General features: G+C 53.4%; 2 protein-coding genes across 2 annotated transcripts; both read right to left on the bottom strand.

Annotated features, from left to right (window-relative positions):
- Positions 1-814: 814 nt before the first annotated feature.
- ISF_05396 (dynein heavy chain, cytosolic (DYHC)) lies at positions 815-13,939 on the bottom strand (the record flags this gene model as incomplete). Its single annotated transcript, XM_018849001.1, has 2 exons — positions 815-13,563; positions 13,645-13,939. 2 exons carry the CDS (start codon positions 13,937-13,939, stop codon positions 815-817), a joined length of 13,044 nt encoding a protein of 4,347 aa, XP_018703572.1.
- A 1,192-nt stretch (positions 13,940-15,131) lies between these two features.
- ISF_05397 (hypothetical protein) lies at positions 15,132-17,237 on the bottom strand (the record flags this gene model as incomplete). The annotated part of the gene is made up of 2 exons (XM_018849002.1): positions 15,132-15,547; positions 15,605-17,237. 2 exons carry the CDS (start codon positions 17,235-17,237, stop codon positions 15,132-15,134), a joined length of 2,049 nt encoding a protein of 682 aa, XP_018703573.1.
- Between the last annotated feature and the right edge of the window lie 1,650 nt (positions 17,238-18,887).

The following is an 18,887-nucleotide window of genomic DNA, read 5'->3' on the forward strand; positions in this document are numbered from 1 at the left end:
CATTTATTTGCTCTGCGGCCTCCGAGGTATCATCAGTACCTTGCTTGCGCGCGTCTTGACTTGCCCGCTTGCCCGCTTGCCCGCTTGCCCGCTTGCCCGCTTGCCCGCTTGCTTGCTCGCCACCGGAATCCTTCCCCCACGTCAGGTTGACGTCTACCTCTCCCCACATCAAAAACCTTACTTGGTTATTTCCCACTGCGCAATCTGATACTTGATTTTTATTTCAGAAGCTCGACACGGCCAAAGTCGTTAGAAACACTAAATTCCTCCCCCCAGCCCATGCCCCATCCAGCAACTGAGCACGCCAGCACGCAACCAAACTTTCCATCCGTTTGTCTTGACGCCAGCCAGACAGCCACTCCCTTCTCTCTGTGTGTCTACACCCCCTCCTCATCCTCTACGCCTTCCGTCTCATCCCTTCTTTATTCTCCGACGCCCAGGCCGGCCTCCTTTCCCACCGCACTCTACTCACACTCTATCAACAGTCTGCCTACCTTCTACACACCCGCCAAACCTGTGGGGATGCACCAGCCGGTTGTTACCCCCGATCTGCTCCACCCGCCTCACACCCGTTCACCATCCAGTACTACCCTCCTCGCTCTCTACTAACCTCACTCATATTATGTACACCCACACACCACCTTCCATCTTATTACTACATACTAGCACCAGCCTACACAGAATCCAACACGGCACATCAAAATCCTCGTCTATTCTATAAGCCCAAATTGCAAGTAACAAAAGAAACTAATTACAATTTTATACAATAATCACACCCTCTCCTCTTCTCTCTCTCACCTCACTCACCCTTCACTCACCCGTCTGCCATCAGCTGCTCTCCCTCATCCAAAATCTCCGTCACGCTCCGAACATTCTCAACCAGACTGCGTCCCAGGCCACCCAGCAGCAGCTTCTCCGCGTTCGCTGGCAGCCCCAGGTACGTCGGCGGCTCACGCTCCGGCAGGTTGTGCACCCACCCCACAAACTCTTCCAGCCTCGTCCCCGACGGCACCGTCAGGCCCCCGTCCGGCCCGTCCACCAACTTGTGGTCCACCTCGTACGCCGCTGGCGTCAGCATCTGGTGCACCAGCTGTCGCAGAAGGCCAAAGTCGCCTTCGTCATCCACCTTGCCGCCGTACGTCTCCGTTACCAGGTAGCAAATCATGTCCCATGGGATATTCTGCGGCGCAATGTTGGTACGGTTGCCCGCCACAGTGTCCAGCCAAGTGTCGATAATAAACGCAGAGCATTCGTAGTCGCTGTCGTTGAACTCCCAGAAACCCTTCCACCCAAGAGTCGGCGCATACCGCAGCCGCTCCTGCACCACCGCATGCAGGAACGAGATGAGGAGATACAGACGCGCTCTCTCCACGGGGCTCTTGCCAGCCCGTGTCGACAGCGACGACATCGAGTCCTTCATGTTGGCGCGAACACCCGCAGGCTGCTCGTACATGAGCACCCGCGAGGCGCGCAGCAGGTTGACAGGAATCCTGGGGCTCGACTCCATCGACAGGAACAGTCGGAACTCCTTGTGCGGGTTCAGCGACTCCATGCGCTTCTCCAAACTCTGCAGCCACGTCGGCGCCAGGTGAACATTCTTGACAAGAACCCATGATCCAGTCTCTGCCGCGCTCGTGATGGCCTTGTCCGCGCTCGCCAGTCCTTCGTTGGAACCCATCGCAATGTTGGTGCACTTGACCTTGACTCTCTCCACCAGGTTGTCCACCTTGTAACTAGCATCGAATCCAGGCGTAGAAACAAGAGCAACAGGCAGCGTCGCAGACACTTGCATCGCCGTGTCCTTGAGATCCTCCACAATATCAAACGTCTCGGCTCCAAACACTTGCGCAACGAAACGCTCCGCAGCAGGCACGAAGCGGTCCATTCTGAAGCACTTGACGAGCAGCAGCGCAAGTAGAGCCTGGTCCATGGAATTTGCACTGTCGCTCCAAATTTTGGGGACAGCATTTTCGCCAAGCTCTTCCGTGAAGAACCTGTCCCAGTCTGACTCCTCGACTGCATCGATAACCTCCTTCAGTGCCCCATTCTTCCTCGCCTCGATAAAGGTCTCATCTCTCGCGTCAGGGTTCGAAGACAGATCGCGTCCTTCAAATCGCTTGTCCAGGACATTGTCGAGCAGAGACTTGTCCATCTTGTACGGCGTTGCTTGCGCAAGCAGGAGAGCTAGTGCAACACGGTCCTTCTGCAGTAGCCCGAGTGCCGTGCGCTTGAAGGTATTGACAAACAAGTCCTTGACAATGACGTCCCGGCGTTCGTTGTGATTTGTCACATTGGCCAGGTTGTTGTTGTTGTGCAGAACGGACTGGAAAATGTCCAAAAAGTACTGCAGCGAGAACTGGTAGAAGTGGTTGAGGTAATGGAGGTTCTCGAGCACAGCAAAAACCGCACTGCAGGCTCGGGCAACCACGCCGTATTGTTGCGTAATTTCCTCCACTTCGGCCATGACGCCTTCCGTGTTGCTCATCTTGGCAGAAATCTCGGCAGCTTCTCTCTTGAGCGTCTCTAGAGTCTCAATGACGTTGTCGTCGTCCAAAATGTTGCCACGCGACTCGTTGAGGGCTTGCAAAAGTTGCTTCTCCAGCTGTCGTAGATGGACCTTGAACTCGCCCTGCAGCTTGATGAGGTTGGATCGCCTCTCATCAACGTCAGGACGCTCCGACTTGAGAACGTCGTTGAGCGACTGCGTTTGCAAACTGCTTTGCGTGACGGTAAAATTGACAAATGTCGTACGACTGCAAATATCAGGCGCAAAGGTTGCTGATGGGTCTCTGGTAGAAAGATACAGTTTGAACGCTGGCGAGAAATCAATCTCCTGCTTGCCCAGTTGAATGAGGACACGGCCACCGGTGCGTTGATATTCCTTGTTGAGAACGTGGTTCAAGATGGGGTCAAGATGCTCAGCGTCCTGGATCAATATGGGGTTGCCGAAACGAAGCGAAGATTCAAGTTGCTTCGTAAACGTGTCATCCAGAAAGCTGGTCACCGTCAAGCGACGATCTTTACACTCCTTCTGCAAGAATTCCGTGACTCTGCCAGAGGGATCAATGATCAGCGGGTAGCGGTTGAAGCGCTTGAGAATGATGGCATTTTCCGTGCAAAGGTCATCCACTGGCAGTGAGTTCTCTTGCCAGCCTAAGCGCTCATCCGCACTTGACAGGTACTCGGTAACGGGATTAGGTGACTTGTACCGGATACCGGAGAGGTAGAGCTGGTGTAGCCAGTCATCCATCATGGACTTTCTGAACTGCTGGTCGTACAGCCCACTGTACGCAAGGAACGCAGCGGCAACCAGGACGTCACCGACCAAGGTACTAATCTGTGTCTCAAAAGACTTGCTTCCTTCCTCCCATCGGGTGCGTTCAGAGGAAAGGCTGTCCAGCAGGCGGACACTGCGGTCAACCTTGAACTGAACCTTGGACATTTCCGCCTTGATCGCTTGCGTCTCGCTAATGAGTGCAGCATATTCGGTCTTGTAAGTGTTGATGCTGGACTCAAGTTCTGCAATGTTGTTCTCAACGGCCTTGGCGTTGGCCTTGGTTTGCAGCGCCTGCTCTTCAAGTTGGGTAACTTCCTCCTTCAGAGGACCAACACGGTCCAGAATGTCCGAGTAGTTTACCTGAGCAGCTACCCACTGAACAAGGGGACCGCATGCCTTGGATGCGCGGTTGACTTTTTCAAAGGTAAACTCGGGAATAGACAAAAATTCGTTGCGCATCTTGTTCCGTAGCGCCTTGGTCATCTGCTTGGCATTGTCGAACATGAGAATGCTTGCAATAAAGTCGTCCTTGCGCACAATGGCTTGAACGGCCTTCCATTCGGTGATGCGGTGACCAAGCAGCGTGCAGACGGCATCGAGCGCCAGTCTGACACCCTGCGGCGGGTTACCCATGGATCTGACTTCTGTTAGGTGCTGACGCTTGATGTTGCTGACACTGGCCCTGGCCTCTTCGACGGCAGGCTCAGCCTTGTCAAGATCTTCCAATACAACCTTCCTCCGCGAGGCCACTTCAGCCTCCTGCTTCTCCAAAGAAGCCTGAATCTCCAACGACGTGTTCTTCCTCTGCTCTGCCTCACGCTGGTCAGCAACCATGCGCTGCAGCTTCTCGTTCGCCTCCGCATCCTTCTGCTCGAGCTGGGCTTTCTTTTCAGCCAGGCTGACGCGAAGATCGCGCACCTTGTCGACAGTGTCTCTAAGCTTCTCGAGACCAACATTCAGATGGCGTTGCTGTTCCTCAAGATCCTCACGCTTCTCCGTATACAACTTAACATATTGGCCCACGAAGTCCAAGAAATGACGCGGGGTGAGGAAGGTGATTTTCTTCTGTTGCTTGTACAACTTCTCGTTATATCTCGCCAGCGAGTAGTGGATATGCACCATGGAGTTGATAATGGTCTCGCGGTGAGAAGGTGGTAGGTTGAGGCCACGGTACGCAACGGGCACAGTATCAGGTGCAGACCAACTACTCTTATCCAGATCAATAGACTGGGTAAGTTCGTGGCCGACCTGGAAGAGTGCTTGGTCGGACCAGTCGCCGAACCAGTTGAGCACACAACGATTGAACAAGGCGGGACTTGTCGCAGCCTTGGAGGAGAGTCCATCCTCGGGTGGGTTCATAGTGAAGACAACATGCAGGTTGTTGACAATTTGCTGAGTGAACCACTTATACAGTTCTTCCGGAGAGTCCAGGTGCAGGTTCTGGCGTTGCGCACCTTCCTTGCAAGCAGTCATGAGAGCAGCATACTCGTCCCCTTCGAAGAGACCAGGGACTTCGGCGTTGGCAAGCAAGGTGTTCATGCGCTCCAAGAAACCAGAGTCCAAAACGTTTGACTCATCCATGATGAAGCAAATCTTTTCACCCTTGCAACCGCAGCGACGCAAGACCTCACGTAAATCGTCGTCAAAGTCTTCCGCGGAGTACTTGCCGTGCACCTTGATCTGGAACACCTTGAGGCCATTCATCCAGGCGACGAAGCGCGAGAGCGTAGTCTTGCCAGAGCCACTGACACCAATGAGAATCAAGTGGCCCTGGGGCTGGCGGAATACACGATCAATGCGTAACACGTGCTCCAGCACATCGTTGAAGAGAATGAGGGGAACGTCGACTTCTTCTTCGCAGAAAGTCTTGAGGCGTGCCTTGACAAATTCTCGCAGCTGCTCGCGATCGACGGGAATGTAATTCTTGGACAGCCAGTTGGAGAACAGGATTGGGCCTCCAAGAGCCTTTTCCTCATTTATGGTAGGAAAGTACTGGAGAGCAATCCTCTGAACTGACTCCTCCGTCCACTTGCGCTCCTCTTCAGCCACGAGACGATCCTGGAATAGGCGCAGAGCTTCATGGGCCCAGATGCGCACAAGACCTTCAATGGACAGTGTCTCAAGCGGCTTAATGGCTTCGTAGACACCACGCACCCAGCGTGTGAGTTCACGGGGACTGTATACGTAATGAGGCTGAATCTGGCGGGTGAAGCGTTTCTGTGACTCAAGGTAAAAGCGGACCATGGATTGCGTGAGAGGCTCGGCGTATCCACGAAGAGCAGGAATTATCTTGAGCACAGCCGAGTTGAATGTGCCGTAAATCTGGTTAAGAGACAGCTCACCGGGGTAGTCAACCATGATGAGGGGAGCGTGGCGAAGGAATCTGGCGCCCATGGGCGTTCTGCCGGCATCGGTAGGCGGGTTGCAGGCACCAACGAACTGTATCCGATCCAGAGTAACCCATGACTTATCCGAGGTGCGCCAGAATCCGTTGTGCTCAACAAGCTGGCGGAGGAAAGAAATGGCACGCTGAGTTCCGTACTTGTCAGGCGCGGGCAGGTTGATCTCATCGCAGAAGACAACAAGCCAGCGTCCGATCTGCGTCGGCGAGAGCATCACGCCATTCAGGGTCTTCTTGTACTCGCAGTATTGCTCAAAGGTCTTGATCAGAAGGTCGGGAGTAGTGGCACTGGAAAAGTTGAGTCCGACGACTTCCATGTTGGGCAACTTGCGAAGGGCGCTGAACAGCGTCATTGTTTTCCCGGAACCGGGAGGACCGCACAGTAGGAGCGGCTTGTGCTCGGCCAACCAAGAGTACAAAATGTCTTCGTGGCGCACAGTATCCAGCGTAGGAATGACAACGTCTGTTTGGATGATGGAGTGGGTGTTGACCTCGATAGATGGCACTTGAGTCTGCCAAGAGTTCCACTCCGCCTTGGGCAGATTCACGTCGAAGTCGATTAAAGAGCTGGAGCCGTCGAGGGGCGGTGATCCAAAGTTGGCGAAAGTACAAATCTCGTCACCAAAAGCTTTACGATCATCAAGAGGGCAGTCACCAGTGAACGCCCAAACAAGAGCAAGCAGCAGTCTCTTGGGAAGGAAGGCCTCAATCTGCTCCAGCTCAAGAGGAAAGTCGGAGTGTTGGCTATTGTACTCGATCATGTCGCGGACAGCCTTGTTCAGGAGAGAGAAGAGGGTAGTAAGAACACGAGCAACGGTGAAATCCATAATATGGTTGTACTTTTCAGACTTTTCGAGGGCTTGCGCGACAAAGTTGTCACCCTCCAGATAGCCCTGGAGAAGATCTGCAGCCTGGCTCTGCACAGCGAGCGTTTTAGCAGCGCTCTGACCAGTGGCGACACTGTCCTCATCGAGATCCTCAAAGGGCACGTTGCGCAGCGACTCAAGATAGTTCGTGATGACCATGTTGGGTGAGACAGTTTCCTCGCTGAACCAAACCATACCACAACGAGAGACAGTAGCCAGAGTGGCGTACTTGAGGGTCTCAACTTCAAACATGATGCGGACGTTTGCTGGCAGATTCAGACGCTCACCATTAGGTAGGGTGAGCAGTTTGTTGTCATCGAGGACACTGTTCAGGTTTTCAACCCATTCAGGATCGACATCACCATCAAATACGATCCAGTGACGCTTGGAATCTTCACCACGCAAGTTGTCGACAATCTTTCTCAGAATACTCGTAAAGAGACCGTCAGTCCACTCGCGAGTCGTGGAGTCGAGGTTACCATAAAGAGCTTCCTTGGACATAACCTTGGAGTCAATGACGTGAGAAACACCTTCAATGCATTCGACGCGCTGGAGGGCATCGAGTAGCAGCCTCCAAGCTGCCGACTTGCCGCTTCCAGAGTTTCCAACCATCATAACACCATGATGAATGTTTTGAATCTGGTAGAGCTGGAGAACCTTGGTCATCCAAATATCAGTGACAACCAAGTGTCTCTCGGCCGCAATAGCACGAATAGCCTCCTCGAGAGCATGCAAATTCGCCGGCACATATTCAACGCCGGGGAAGCATTCGCCCTCAATCTTTGTCATGATATCTACATCAGATTTGATGAGCTTGGGAGCGATAGTCTCGCGGACACTCTGCACGATAATTTCAGGCTCGACGACTTCTTCAGTGCCGAGCTGGCTGTCGGTGATGCGAGCACGCTTGAGACCGCCAGAACTGACCAGAACACTCTTGAGTGCACGTAGACCAAAATCGTAATGCGCCTGTTTGGAGAGCTGCTTAGAGCACATGTCAAAGAACGGCACAGCCTGCTTGGAAAGTTTCTTAGCTTGGTTGAAGCCCTGAGAGTACAGCATGACTTCGGCAATGAGTTCCTTGTCGGGCTTGGACATCGCAACACTGCGGAAGAGCTTCTTCAAGTTGTCGGGCAGGTTGGAACGACCCGCATAGCCAGGGTTCATGGTGATGAAGATGCCAGTGTTCTCGTTGACGCGCAGCTGGCGTCCAATAAGGTCAATCTGGGAGTCATCACCCTCGCCGCCGCGCTTCAAACCAAGCTGAATGTTTTGAATTTGTTGCGAGACAGCAGAGAGGATACGCTCTTCGAGGCGGTTGAACTCGTCAAAACAGCCCCAGGCACCGACTTGGCAGATACCGAGGAAGATGCGACCCATTGCCTGAAAATCGAAAGTGTCATCACAGCAGAAGACGAGGGTGAATCTACCGAGCTGCAAACCGAGCGCCTTGACAGATTCGGTTTTGCCAGTACCAGCAGGCCCGTAAGGGGAACCACCCAGACGTTGACAAAGAGCCTGTGTGAGAGTCAAGAAGCAACGATCTGTCAAAGGCGTGCGTACGAGGCGGTCCGGGACACCGAGATACTCAAAGCCGTAGTTGAGTTTAGCATTGGCCATCTTAATGTGCAGACGGTCAATGGCAGGACCAGGACCCTGAGACGAGTAGGCGTAGCGCATCTGCAGCTGCCAGAGGTAGTGCGTGGGGGAATCAGCCTTGGCAGTAACTAGCTTCTCAATCACGTCTCGTTGGTGGACGCATTCAGTAATCATTTGTTCGCACTTCTTGCGGAGAATAACAGGCAACTCCTCCAGAACTGTGTCAGCGAGTACACGCAGAATCTGAACCTCTCGTTCGAACAGAACCTGGAGACTCTGGCCGCCGTTGGCAAGAGACTCTTCCACAGCAGTGGTCCAGGCAGCCTGCGAAGCGAGAACCACGATCTGACTGGGAAATGCTTCCATGTAGTCGCGAAGCGCCGCAGTGTCAATGGTGCTGGACTGGAAGATGGGGGTGTACTGTTCCACAGCCTCTGAAAGGAGTTCAGCGAGGCTGGTTTTCATGCCACTCTCGAGTAAAGCAAGCCAGTCGTTGATACGCGGTGTTTGCGCCAAGGAAATCTCCTTCTTCAGCTTGACAACTTCGCCTTCTTTCGAGGTGAATCCGGAAATGATCGTCTCGTCATCCATAACGAGACCAGAAAGGCCTGCAAACATCTTCTTGAAGTGCTTGGCAATACGGAGAGTGTCGTTACTGTTGCCAATCATTTCAAGAAGATCCTCATCACCAACAAAGTAGAAACGCGGGAAAGATACACGTTCCTTCTCAAGGTATTCACCAAGGGCCTTCTGGATCTTGTTCAACATCTCAGCCAGACGTTCGAGAGACTTTTGGGCGTTGGGGATATTTAGGACATCGAGCACATAGGGCGTCTTGTTGGCCTTCTTCATGACAGCCAAGAACTCGCTGTTGATATTTTGGAAGCGACCCGACTCAATAGGGAGCAGATGCTTGATATCGGCATTGCCGGTGAAGACGCCCTCGAGGTACACCCACTGGCGCTGTACATCGATCCAGACATCAAACAAGACGTGAACTCGGTTGAGCTTGTCTTCCCAGGAGACGGCCTCCTCCTCAAATTCCTTGTAATAGGGCGAGTGCTTCATAGCCTGCAGAGAGTTCAAATTTTCACTGCACTTGGCAAACAGGTCGTCCCAACCGCGAATCAGTCTGCATTTATTCTGGTAGTTGACCATTTCGAGCGCGTAGTTTTGCCAAGTCTCGCGGACCTGCTTCAGAAATTCTTCCAGGGCCATTTCACCTTGGGCTTGGGCGATGATGTCCTTGACGATGGCTTCAGTAGCAACCAGATTCAGGTCCCAGACATCACCAAGCGTCATAGAGCTAGGGGAGAAGCGTTTCTGCGGTTTAATCTGCTTGTAGATCTTGTGCCAATGACGCTCGCGGATGGCATCAGACTTGAGGTCGGAGAGAATAGGGTTGACTTTGAGAAACCCACGGAGAATGCCCTGGACATGTTCAAATGCAGCGTACTGGCGCATTCTGCTGGGCATCTCCTTGGTGCTCTTGATAAGATCGTCTACCTTGGAGCGAATCTTGCGAGGCTGTACAGCTGTCCAAAGGATGTCTCGAGTTTCGTTCAAGTTGGCCCAGATTGTGGAGAGGTTGGACCAGACAGACTGGAAGTCACGCACTTCTTCCAATGTTGCCTCAAGAGAATCGTCTGCGGATCCGGGCAAGTCCAGTGCTTCCTTGGCCTTGATGACTTGCTGTAGGTCTTCCTGAATAGCAGAAATACGAGTCTCGAAGCCACTCAGGGTCGCAGAAGCAACATCGGGTTGGATCGTACCAGAGACAGGCTTGTCTTCATTCCATTGCGCCACAATTTCAGCAATGCGTCCGCTAACAAGCTTGTCCTGGGCGATAATGTTGGCTCGCATCGCGTCCGACTGCTCCTCCATCACACGAGATTTCTTCTCAAGAATCTCCTTGAGCGCCTCCCACTGGCTGTCGATTTGCTCAATATGCAGCCAGTCATTGGGGAAGTGATAACGCTGGCGGACAAGCGTAGACTGGCCTTGGCGAAACATGTCAATCTCAGGCGCCCACAGCTTCACGTTTCTCTTGCAGGTCTGTACAGCGGTGATGAACTGGACAGCCTGGGCCGTGGACGATGTATCAGAGCTCTGGCCCTCAAGACTCTTGCGAGCCTTTTCAATGTCGGCGTTGACTTCACGCATGCGAGTTCCGAGGCGACCAGCAAATTTGATTAGAATTTCCTGCTGCCACTGATCGTACTTGGCGTTGACTTTCGTTTGCACTTGGTCGTAATCAATGGTGAGGTGACCAAAGGAGCGGCTGACCTCTTGGGTGTCAAAGGTGGTGCGAACTTTTCGGATGTCTTGCAAGCACTCCAGCCAGCGGGGGAGATGGTCACCAAGCATGTCATAAACCTGTTCAGACTGGAGATCCCAGAGAGACTGGAATTGCAGCCACTTGTCGACGTAGGCACTGATTTCTTGCAGCTTTTTCTCGACAGAGACGTAGACGCGTTTAAGTGTGTCGGCACACTCGGTGGGCAGATCAGTAAAGCGAGGCTCGTCAGTAACGGTTGTATTGAGGCTCATTTGGTAACGAGCAGCTTTGATCTTGCGCAGGTTGCACACAATGCCGAGCCACTCATGCAAGTGCAAGAACCAGCTGGCTCTGGCGTGCTCCATTGGAGGATCCAGATAGATGACTTGGTTGCGCATGGCCACTTCCAGAACAAGGCGCTTCATGGTCGGGCCTGCAGGCTTAGATTCCGCTTCAGAGATTGGTTTGCGGCGGGTGCCTTCGGGAGTCTCGTCTTCAAATGCAGTGATCCATGATTGAATAGCGATGTGCAGACGGTCAAGCAGGGCAGCCTGGATTTTCTTGTTCAGATCTCGCACCCAGAATTCAAGGTTGACATATTGTTCCAGATTGAGCTGATCGACTGCAGCCTGAATAGTATCAAGCCTCGACTGAAAGGCAGAAGATTCGTAGTCGCACGAGCTGAGCTCCTTCAGCGCCTGCTCAACAGTGGTGTGGATGTAGCCCAGAGCAACGGCCTTGGTTTGCAGCACAGACACTGCCGCTGCGAGTCCACGAATAAACATGCCGTGTTTGCTTTCTGTGTTCTTCGACAAGCCGTAGTCGTTGGCGCCAGGGAGGAGTGTGCGGGCATGTCTCTGGTCGGTGTAAAAAAGTTCATGTGAGTTGATGAAAGACTCCCATCGCAAAGGAACACCATCAGCAATGAGCTTGTAGACGTCGTTGCGATAACCGTTCAACAGAACAGCCTCCTCGCCCATGGTAGATATTTGACGAAGAGTTTGGGATAGAGTTCTTACACTCTCCATGAGACTGACGGCGTAGGGATAAACGCGCTTGGCATCTTTGGAGACAGTAGTGACGGCGTGAGGAACAGAGTAGGACTGCCATGTCAGGTTACGAGTCTCCTTGAACAGTGTAATAATCTGAGGATCGAAGTTGACAGCAAGCTCGAGAATACCGCCGGCAGATCGCACACGCGCAATATCAAAAAGTTGGCCCGAGATGGAAATCTTGCGCCGACCGACGTCGGCAAGCCAAGCCTCGTAGATACGGGCGGTATCAAGCTTGTGCTTGAAGAGCTCGCTTTCTTCCTGGAGCTTGTGGCCCTCGGCGTGGAGAGTCCAGTCAGGTCCAAGAACAGCCTCAACCTTGCGCATGTAACCGTCCAGCTGAAATTCAATCTGTCGGGCCCAAATAATTGCACCTGAGACGGGAGGCAAATCACGGAGCTGGGCCATTGCATGAGCTTCCGAGTGGCCATACTGTTGCTTGAATCGTTCATGAAGACCGTTGATGGCCTGCTTGACGTGATCCATGAGCTGGTTTTGGTATTCCTGGATGGCACCACGAATTTTTGGGCGCACAAAAAGCGCGTTGAACTTGGAAAAGACGCGAAACATTTCATTGGCGGTCTTGGCAGTCGCGAGGCGATCACGAAGGCGCGCAATGATGGAGTTTTCTACTCTTGTCGTGCGCTCATTGTAGAGGTTCTCTGCCAGTACCCAACGCTCCTTGCCTTGCTCGCTGACGTCCAAGAGGTCAACATTTTGCAGGGCTTCCCAAGCTTGTTGGACCTCTTCGACGGCATCAACGTCGCCCATCTCCTCCATCACAACGCCATTTGTCGCAGTCGTCTCCGCAGTCCCAGAAATTGTAGCGTCGGGCCCAAGGACATTGACTATGGTGCGCTGAAGCTGTTCGTGGTTGTCACGGAAGGTGCTAACATACTTTATGCGTGCCTCAAGTTCAGAATGCTTCTTGTTAATCTTGATGGGGATAAACTTTTCGTTTCTGCGGCGAGTCACTTCACGGGCCGTGTTGGTGAAGTCTTTGACGTTGTCTTCCCAAGCTTCGAAGATGTCATCACATGTGCGCATAATAGTCTGAAATTGCTGATAGTCGAGGTTGACAAATTCCGTGCCTGGGAGCAGTCGGTGAAGCACATCATCCAAATCGGCAGAGATAGCTTCGACCAGCGGCAGTGCTCTACGGATCGGATAGGGACAAACTCTCAGTTTCTTTTGAAGATGACCTAGAATTTGGGCAATAGCTTCCTGAACCTTGGGTAGAGATGTCGCGGACAGTAGCTCGTCCAAGGGAAAATCTCGCATGAGCATGTTGTACTTTTGTACCTTGTCCATAGCTTCCTTGAGGCCGGTATCCGCGGTGAAACTGACAGTCGCCTGGAAGCGCTTGGCATTCTTGAGAATTTCGAGGGTTAACAGAACGCCCTCGCTGCGAAGCTGCCCCTCGATGCCTTCCAGAGCTGACTCCATGGACAGCCAAAAATTGACCTCTTGGCTTGCGGTGCTAAACTCTTGATTGGTGCCAGATGATGCATCTTTTGTCATCTTCGTGACACCCTGGATAGACTTGATCCATGTGTTGACATTAGTCTGCAAGCGGTTGAGGAAAGTGCTGTCTTGAAGCAGTGTCGGTGGTATAGAATCGATGGTAGGTTGGCTGTGGCGAGACTCGGCTTCTTCAAGGGCGTTCTGGACAATGGAGTGGAAAGTCAAGGATATCTCCGGGATGTCGACGTTTTGCTGTAAGTGAAGCAGGCTGATCTCCAGATCGTTGAGCCTCTTCTTAGTGACAGGAATACCAGTCTTTGCATCGATGTCCGCACGGCCACGCAGACCGTTGGCGGCTAGCTGGCTCTTGGTGTTTGCGTCAAAGTACGGTACCAAAGCATGGTGCACCTGCGAGTGCAGCACCTCCCATGGAGAGATGCCGGTACCCTGCTCTCCAACAGCAGCGTTGAGTGCAGCAGGTCCAGGCAAGTTCGTGATGAATATTTGGGATGTAAGGGATCGAGTCGGATCAATGGTCTGCGGCGACTTCAGTAGGACGAGAGAGGCAACGGTCGTGGCAGACGACAAGATTTCGGTGGTAAGCGTATAGTGGAATGATGAAGGGGCTGTTTACAGATCGAAAGTTAGCAATAGGCACATATCCTAGCGTTAGGTAGCTTCTCGAAGCTGAATTCAGAATTGCATACCGACACCATCGCTTCCAGCGTCTGCCGCAGAAGACGCAGCAACGTCCTTTTGAATGTAGAGCACGTTTTGGTTGTCGTTGGCAAATCGCGTGCAGCGAGCGACCGTCTCGGCATGCCACGAGCTGCTCAGCAGGCTACCTGGCTGCTCAAGTTCCTCCTTGGTCGCACCAAGCGCGACCTGGCAGACGGCGACGAGGTGGTCCAGCACGCGCTCTGGCTCGATGGTCGGGAAAGGGGTAGGCGACGCGAGGCCGTTGGAAGCAAGCCCCGACACCGGTGGTGACGAGATCTCCATGGCGGCCTATTAGGGTAAAGGGGTTGCCGCAACAAGAGGGAGGGGGCAGGTCCTGGCGCGATAGGCGGCGGAGTGTCTATGTCGAAGATCGAAGCGTCAAACGGACCATATCAAGTGCGGCTTGTATCGCAGCGTATCACCGTTGAAGTCCAAGAGTAGAGCGTGTCAAATTCCGGCAAAGTAGTGAGTAAGCTTTGCAGGCTCTGGTGCGAGCGAGGGAAATATCTTGCTGGTGTCGGCAAGCAAAGTCTGGAAGCTTGCGCTGCGCAGAAAATCTCAGGGGTGTTGTAAACGAAACTGGGGGTATCGGCGCCGCGACTGGGGCAGCAAACGGCAGGAACGAGAAGAAAGAGAAAAACGGCAAACTGTTCTATACACAGGTCCAGGCCTATAAGGAAAAAGGCCAGTTTGCAGCTATCAAGAAGGTCAAGTATTAGAAGAAAGTAGGGTGTTTGCACAATGCCAGGGTTCAGTAGCAGGAAATGGAGGTGAGGTGTTGGCGTTGGCTGTTTGGGTTGGCTAAGTCAAAGGCAGGTACTCCAAACTAGGCAGTAAGTAGATGAAGAACTGAGGTACCTAGCGTGGCCATACCCGTGCCAGACCCCATTCTTGGGCTGCGGCAAGGTACGCGACGTGTACCTTAGGTAAGGTAGTTAGCAGTGGGGGCGCGCCTTTGATGCAGAGCTCGGGGAACTGTGGCTTGACCAGTTAGGCAACAAAGCAACCACCAGAGCATGCGCCACATACCATCATCAACATGAGGACGCATCACGACTGCTATATGCTTTATAGCGGGCCAGAGCCTTCACAGCAAAATACATTTGAAGTGAAATACTTAGCTTAGGAGCCTTGACAAAAATCGTCATACTAATCAAATGCTGTTCATAGAGAAACCCAAACCTTGCCTGGCCATCCGGCCTCCTAATGCCCATCCCCATCTCTTACCAAACATGAACCTGTAGCCTCCCTAGGCGCATCTCACAGTAAAAATGTATAATACCTATAGAAAGACCCAGAACCCAATGCCAAGAACTCCGCCTGGCTAAGCCTAGCCAACATGAAGAAAAGGATACACAAGAAGTTCGATCAGATGTCCGTATACCGTATAAACCCAACTGTTTCCGTAGTAGCGCTCGTTTCAAACAGGTCCGTCCTCCCTGCTACTCTGCGATCTTCGGCCGTTTATCACAACTCAGGGTGCTACATTGCTTCCGCTAGCACCTCCCTGCTCCTGCCCAGCCAGTCTCTGGCGCTGAACCATGACTCTTTCGTTGCAGATGTCAATGAACATTTCGAATTTTTCAATCAGTTGCTCCTTTTCTTTGAGTTTGGTCTGGAGCGCATCAATCTCTTTTTGCTTCTCCTCTTCCATCTTTTTCATGTCATCGCGGGCCTTTGACAGCTCCCGCCGCAGATCAGCGCGAATTCGGTCCTCAGGAGACTGCGCCGTCTTTGTATATATCGCCGGTCGGTTTTCAGCAATGCCGGAAGCCACCTTGGTCGGGTTACGGTTGATAGCCGCTCGTGCATTGTAGATGTCTCTCGGGAGCAGGTGGCATTCAGGATTCTCAGTTTGCAGAATTTGTAAGGTTTCCGGTACACCGGCCCCTGTTGTTGCTTTACAGTTAGTACGAGTCTGTCGATGAAGTGTGGTGACAAGCCTACCGTTTTCTTTGAGTCTCTTTACTTCCGCGACCATTTTGCTATCCAGTTTCCTAGCAGCAGGGTGATCAGAGGGACCTTCACTAGGTCCATGGTTGTGCGTCAGATGTTGCGGGTTGGGTCGGTAACGAATAGTCCACTGTGTGCGCTGCTCGATCGCAAAGAAGCCAAAGGGGCAGTCACATTTGCGAGATGAAGTCTTACGCTTGCGGAATTCGGGGCTGACGCGGCTCGGCGGCTTTCCAGCTCTGTCACACACAAAAAGTACTTTCTTCAGCCCGGGTACAGTCTTCTTTGAGCGGCCAATGACAATAGCATAGCCGACAGAGGTGCAGTAGCGAAGAACTGCTTTTTGCACAGCTTCTAGTGTGGGATAACTGCCACCTTCAGGCGGCGGCGACATCATCTCGCCCATAGGTTGAGACGGCACAAACGAGGGGTCGTTGCGAAGCTTAGCGTCCAATGCATTAGAACCCTCCGGTGCTCCCTGGCCGTCCATTTCGAGATCATCGACGGCATGATCCCCTTGTTGTTGCGGGAGTTGAGCTGGAGGGGCCTGGGGAGTAACATGAGTCTGCTGTGCCTGAGGGGTACGGCTCTTTGCCTGGTGCTGCAAAGATTGCTGTTGACTCGGGGGAATCGGTTGCTGTTGTTGCTGCTGCTGCTGAGGTGTCGGCTGCTTCTGCGGTTGAGGCTGCGGAGTGCGCTGTTGCGGCGGGGGTTGGGGTTGGGGTTGTTGCTTCTGCTGAACTTGCTGTTGCTGCTGGGCTTGCTGGTGTTGAGCTTGTTGCTGTTGAGCCTGCTGTTGCTGTTGAGCCTGCTGTTGCTGATGAGCCTGCTGCTGCTGTTGTGCATGCTGTTGTTGCTGTTGCTGCTGAGCCTGTTGTTGTTGCTGTTGTTGTTGAGCCTGCTGCTGCTGCTGCTGCTGCTGCTGCTGCTGCTGTTGCTGTTGCTGATGCTGCTGCTGGAGCGATTGATGGGGTTGGTGTAGCGGATGACTTTGATGAGCCGGATGTTGGTGAGTTGGGTGCGCAGGATGATGGTGGGATTGGTGAGGCTGGTGCTGATGGGATTGTTGCGCTTGGTGGCTCTGTTGACTATGGTGAGCTGTCAGAGGGTGGGTGGGATGGCCAGGGTGCTGGTGTTGCTGCTGGTGCTGCGGATGCTGTTGGTGCTGGCCTTGCTGCTGGTGGCCCTGATGTCCTGGATGTTGTTGTTGGTGATGAGGTTGCTGCTGGTGGTGAGAAAGGATTGGGTCGTGCTGAATTGACTGGTTCATGGAGCCTGGGAAGACCATTGGCGGTGGATTCGACTGGGACATTTGCTGGCGAGACGGGGCAGCGCGCTGGCGCTGTGCGCCGAGGGTATTGGAGACATGCGAGGGAGCGCGCGGAGGTCCATTGGAAAGATTGGTATTTATGCCACTCGGGGTAAAGATCTGTTGATAAGTAGTCTGATGTTGCGGCTGCTGCGGTGTGTAGGCATGAGACTGTGGCTGGTAGGGCGAGGGTACAGGCGACTGCTTATTTGGCTGATTCGGGCGGGATGGTTGAAAGGCGGTGTTGCGACGGAGGCCAGCCTGGGAGAAATTCAAGGCGCCATGCGGGTTGGAGCCGGGCGGCCCCAGTGCCGACATTTTCACGCACGTAGGGGTGTTGCGAGCGGGAGATGTGTCGATGAGGATGAGCAAGTGCGACGCGACGGGCTAGATGACGGCGTGACCCTCAGGTCGAGAGGGCTGTTTTTTTTGTGCTGGAAGCGAGCTTATGTGTCACGGGACGGCAGGAGCCAGTGGCGACCTGGCGATATTCGGGTGAGGTGGAAAGAGAAAAAAAAAGCAAGCGCCAGCGACGAAAAAAACGTAACGACGGATTGTAGCAACACGATGCAAATGATGATGGATTTGTTGTGCTGGTGCCGGCTTGGTCGAGGAAGGCGCTCGGGCAGACCGCGTTGCGTTGGCGGGGACAGAGTAGGCAGGCAAGCCCAGGCGAGGGATTTCGTAAACAACCTGGGTGGCGGACAAAAGGCGGTGCAACGAGAAACGGCCGGTCGGGTGGGCGGGCGGAGGAGGCGAAGCTCAGCGAAAACGACGAGCAATGCTTGCCCTCGAGCCAACACGGGAATATATTCAGAGAAGTATCGGCAAGATAGCTCGTCGAAGGAAAAGAGAAAAAACCCTGGACTTTTTTTTCTTGGGGGTGTCGATAAATTGGATGGATGGGAGGTAGAGGCGTGGAGGTGCAGCGCGTGCCGACAGGAGGAGGTGTGGGAAAAGGGAGGAGTGAAAGGGAGAAGGGAAAGAGGAGGGGAGGGGAGGGAAAGGGTAAAAAAAAGAACAGAGAAGAGCGAGAGGGAGCGGGTGAGAGGGTGGGCGTGTAGTAGACGACAGCAAATGGGAGTCCTGGTACGGAGACGGATACCAGGTAAGATTATTATTATGAAAGAGGCGCACGGAGCAGGAGCAGGGGGGCGCAGCTGCACAGAGCAGCGGCTGAGCCTGTGACAGGCGGGACAGCAGCTGGGGCAGGTTATTACAGCACTCATCACCACTACTACCTATGTATGTAGGTATGTACTAACGTTAATGTAGCAAACGCTGCGAGCCTCCCTCTATTCATACTAAAACACTATCATCAGTGAAACAGACACTCTGGCCCGTTTGCCACTCAACGTTCTTTCTGCTCCTATAGTAATTGACTTTCTCCCCTCCCTCTGCCTCCTCTACCAGTATCCTCCGCCACCGTTTGTCTCGCCTCGGCGCCAATCTGTCGACAACGCCATCTTTTCCCTCCCAGGCCCACCGCTGCAAGACAACCTCCTCCCAGCCTAGCCCAGGCTCGCCTCTCAATTCAAGGTGTGCGGCAGGCTGGCTGGCTGGCTCCTGCCAACCTATTTGTAGGCACGGGAAGCTGTGCCACGTACGGAGTACCCTCTCACCGACTCTCACACGGTGCAGTCCCGACCGGGCTGATGCTGTGCAGGTTGCGCGACCGAGCGGCTGCAAAAGTCCATGGCAGCTGCACGTCGGCACACATGTACAGTTCTGTACGGTGTCTGGACAACACGATAGCTACCAGTAGGAAAAAGGTGCGCTGGTTCAGCCAATCCCCTGGTCGCAGATCCCACCACAAAAAAATGTATTTCACAATCACCCGGGATTTACTGGTTACGGCCCCCAACTCAAGGCATGCACAGAGCAGGCGTTCAAAATCCGTGACAGTCGGTCTTTCCAACCCTGGAAAGCAACCCCTTCACGTTGGATAGTGTCAAACTGACCAACTCA

Source organism: Cordyceps fumosorosea (genome assembly GCF_001636725.1).
Source record: "Cordyceps fumosorosea ARSEF 2679 chromosome Unknown scaffold_13, whole genome shotgun sequence".
Taxonomy (NCBI): domain Eukaryota; kingdom Fungi; phylum Ascomycota; class Sordariomycetes; order Hypocreales; family Cordycipitaceae; genus Cordyceps; species Cordyceps fumosorosea.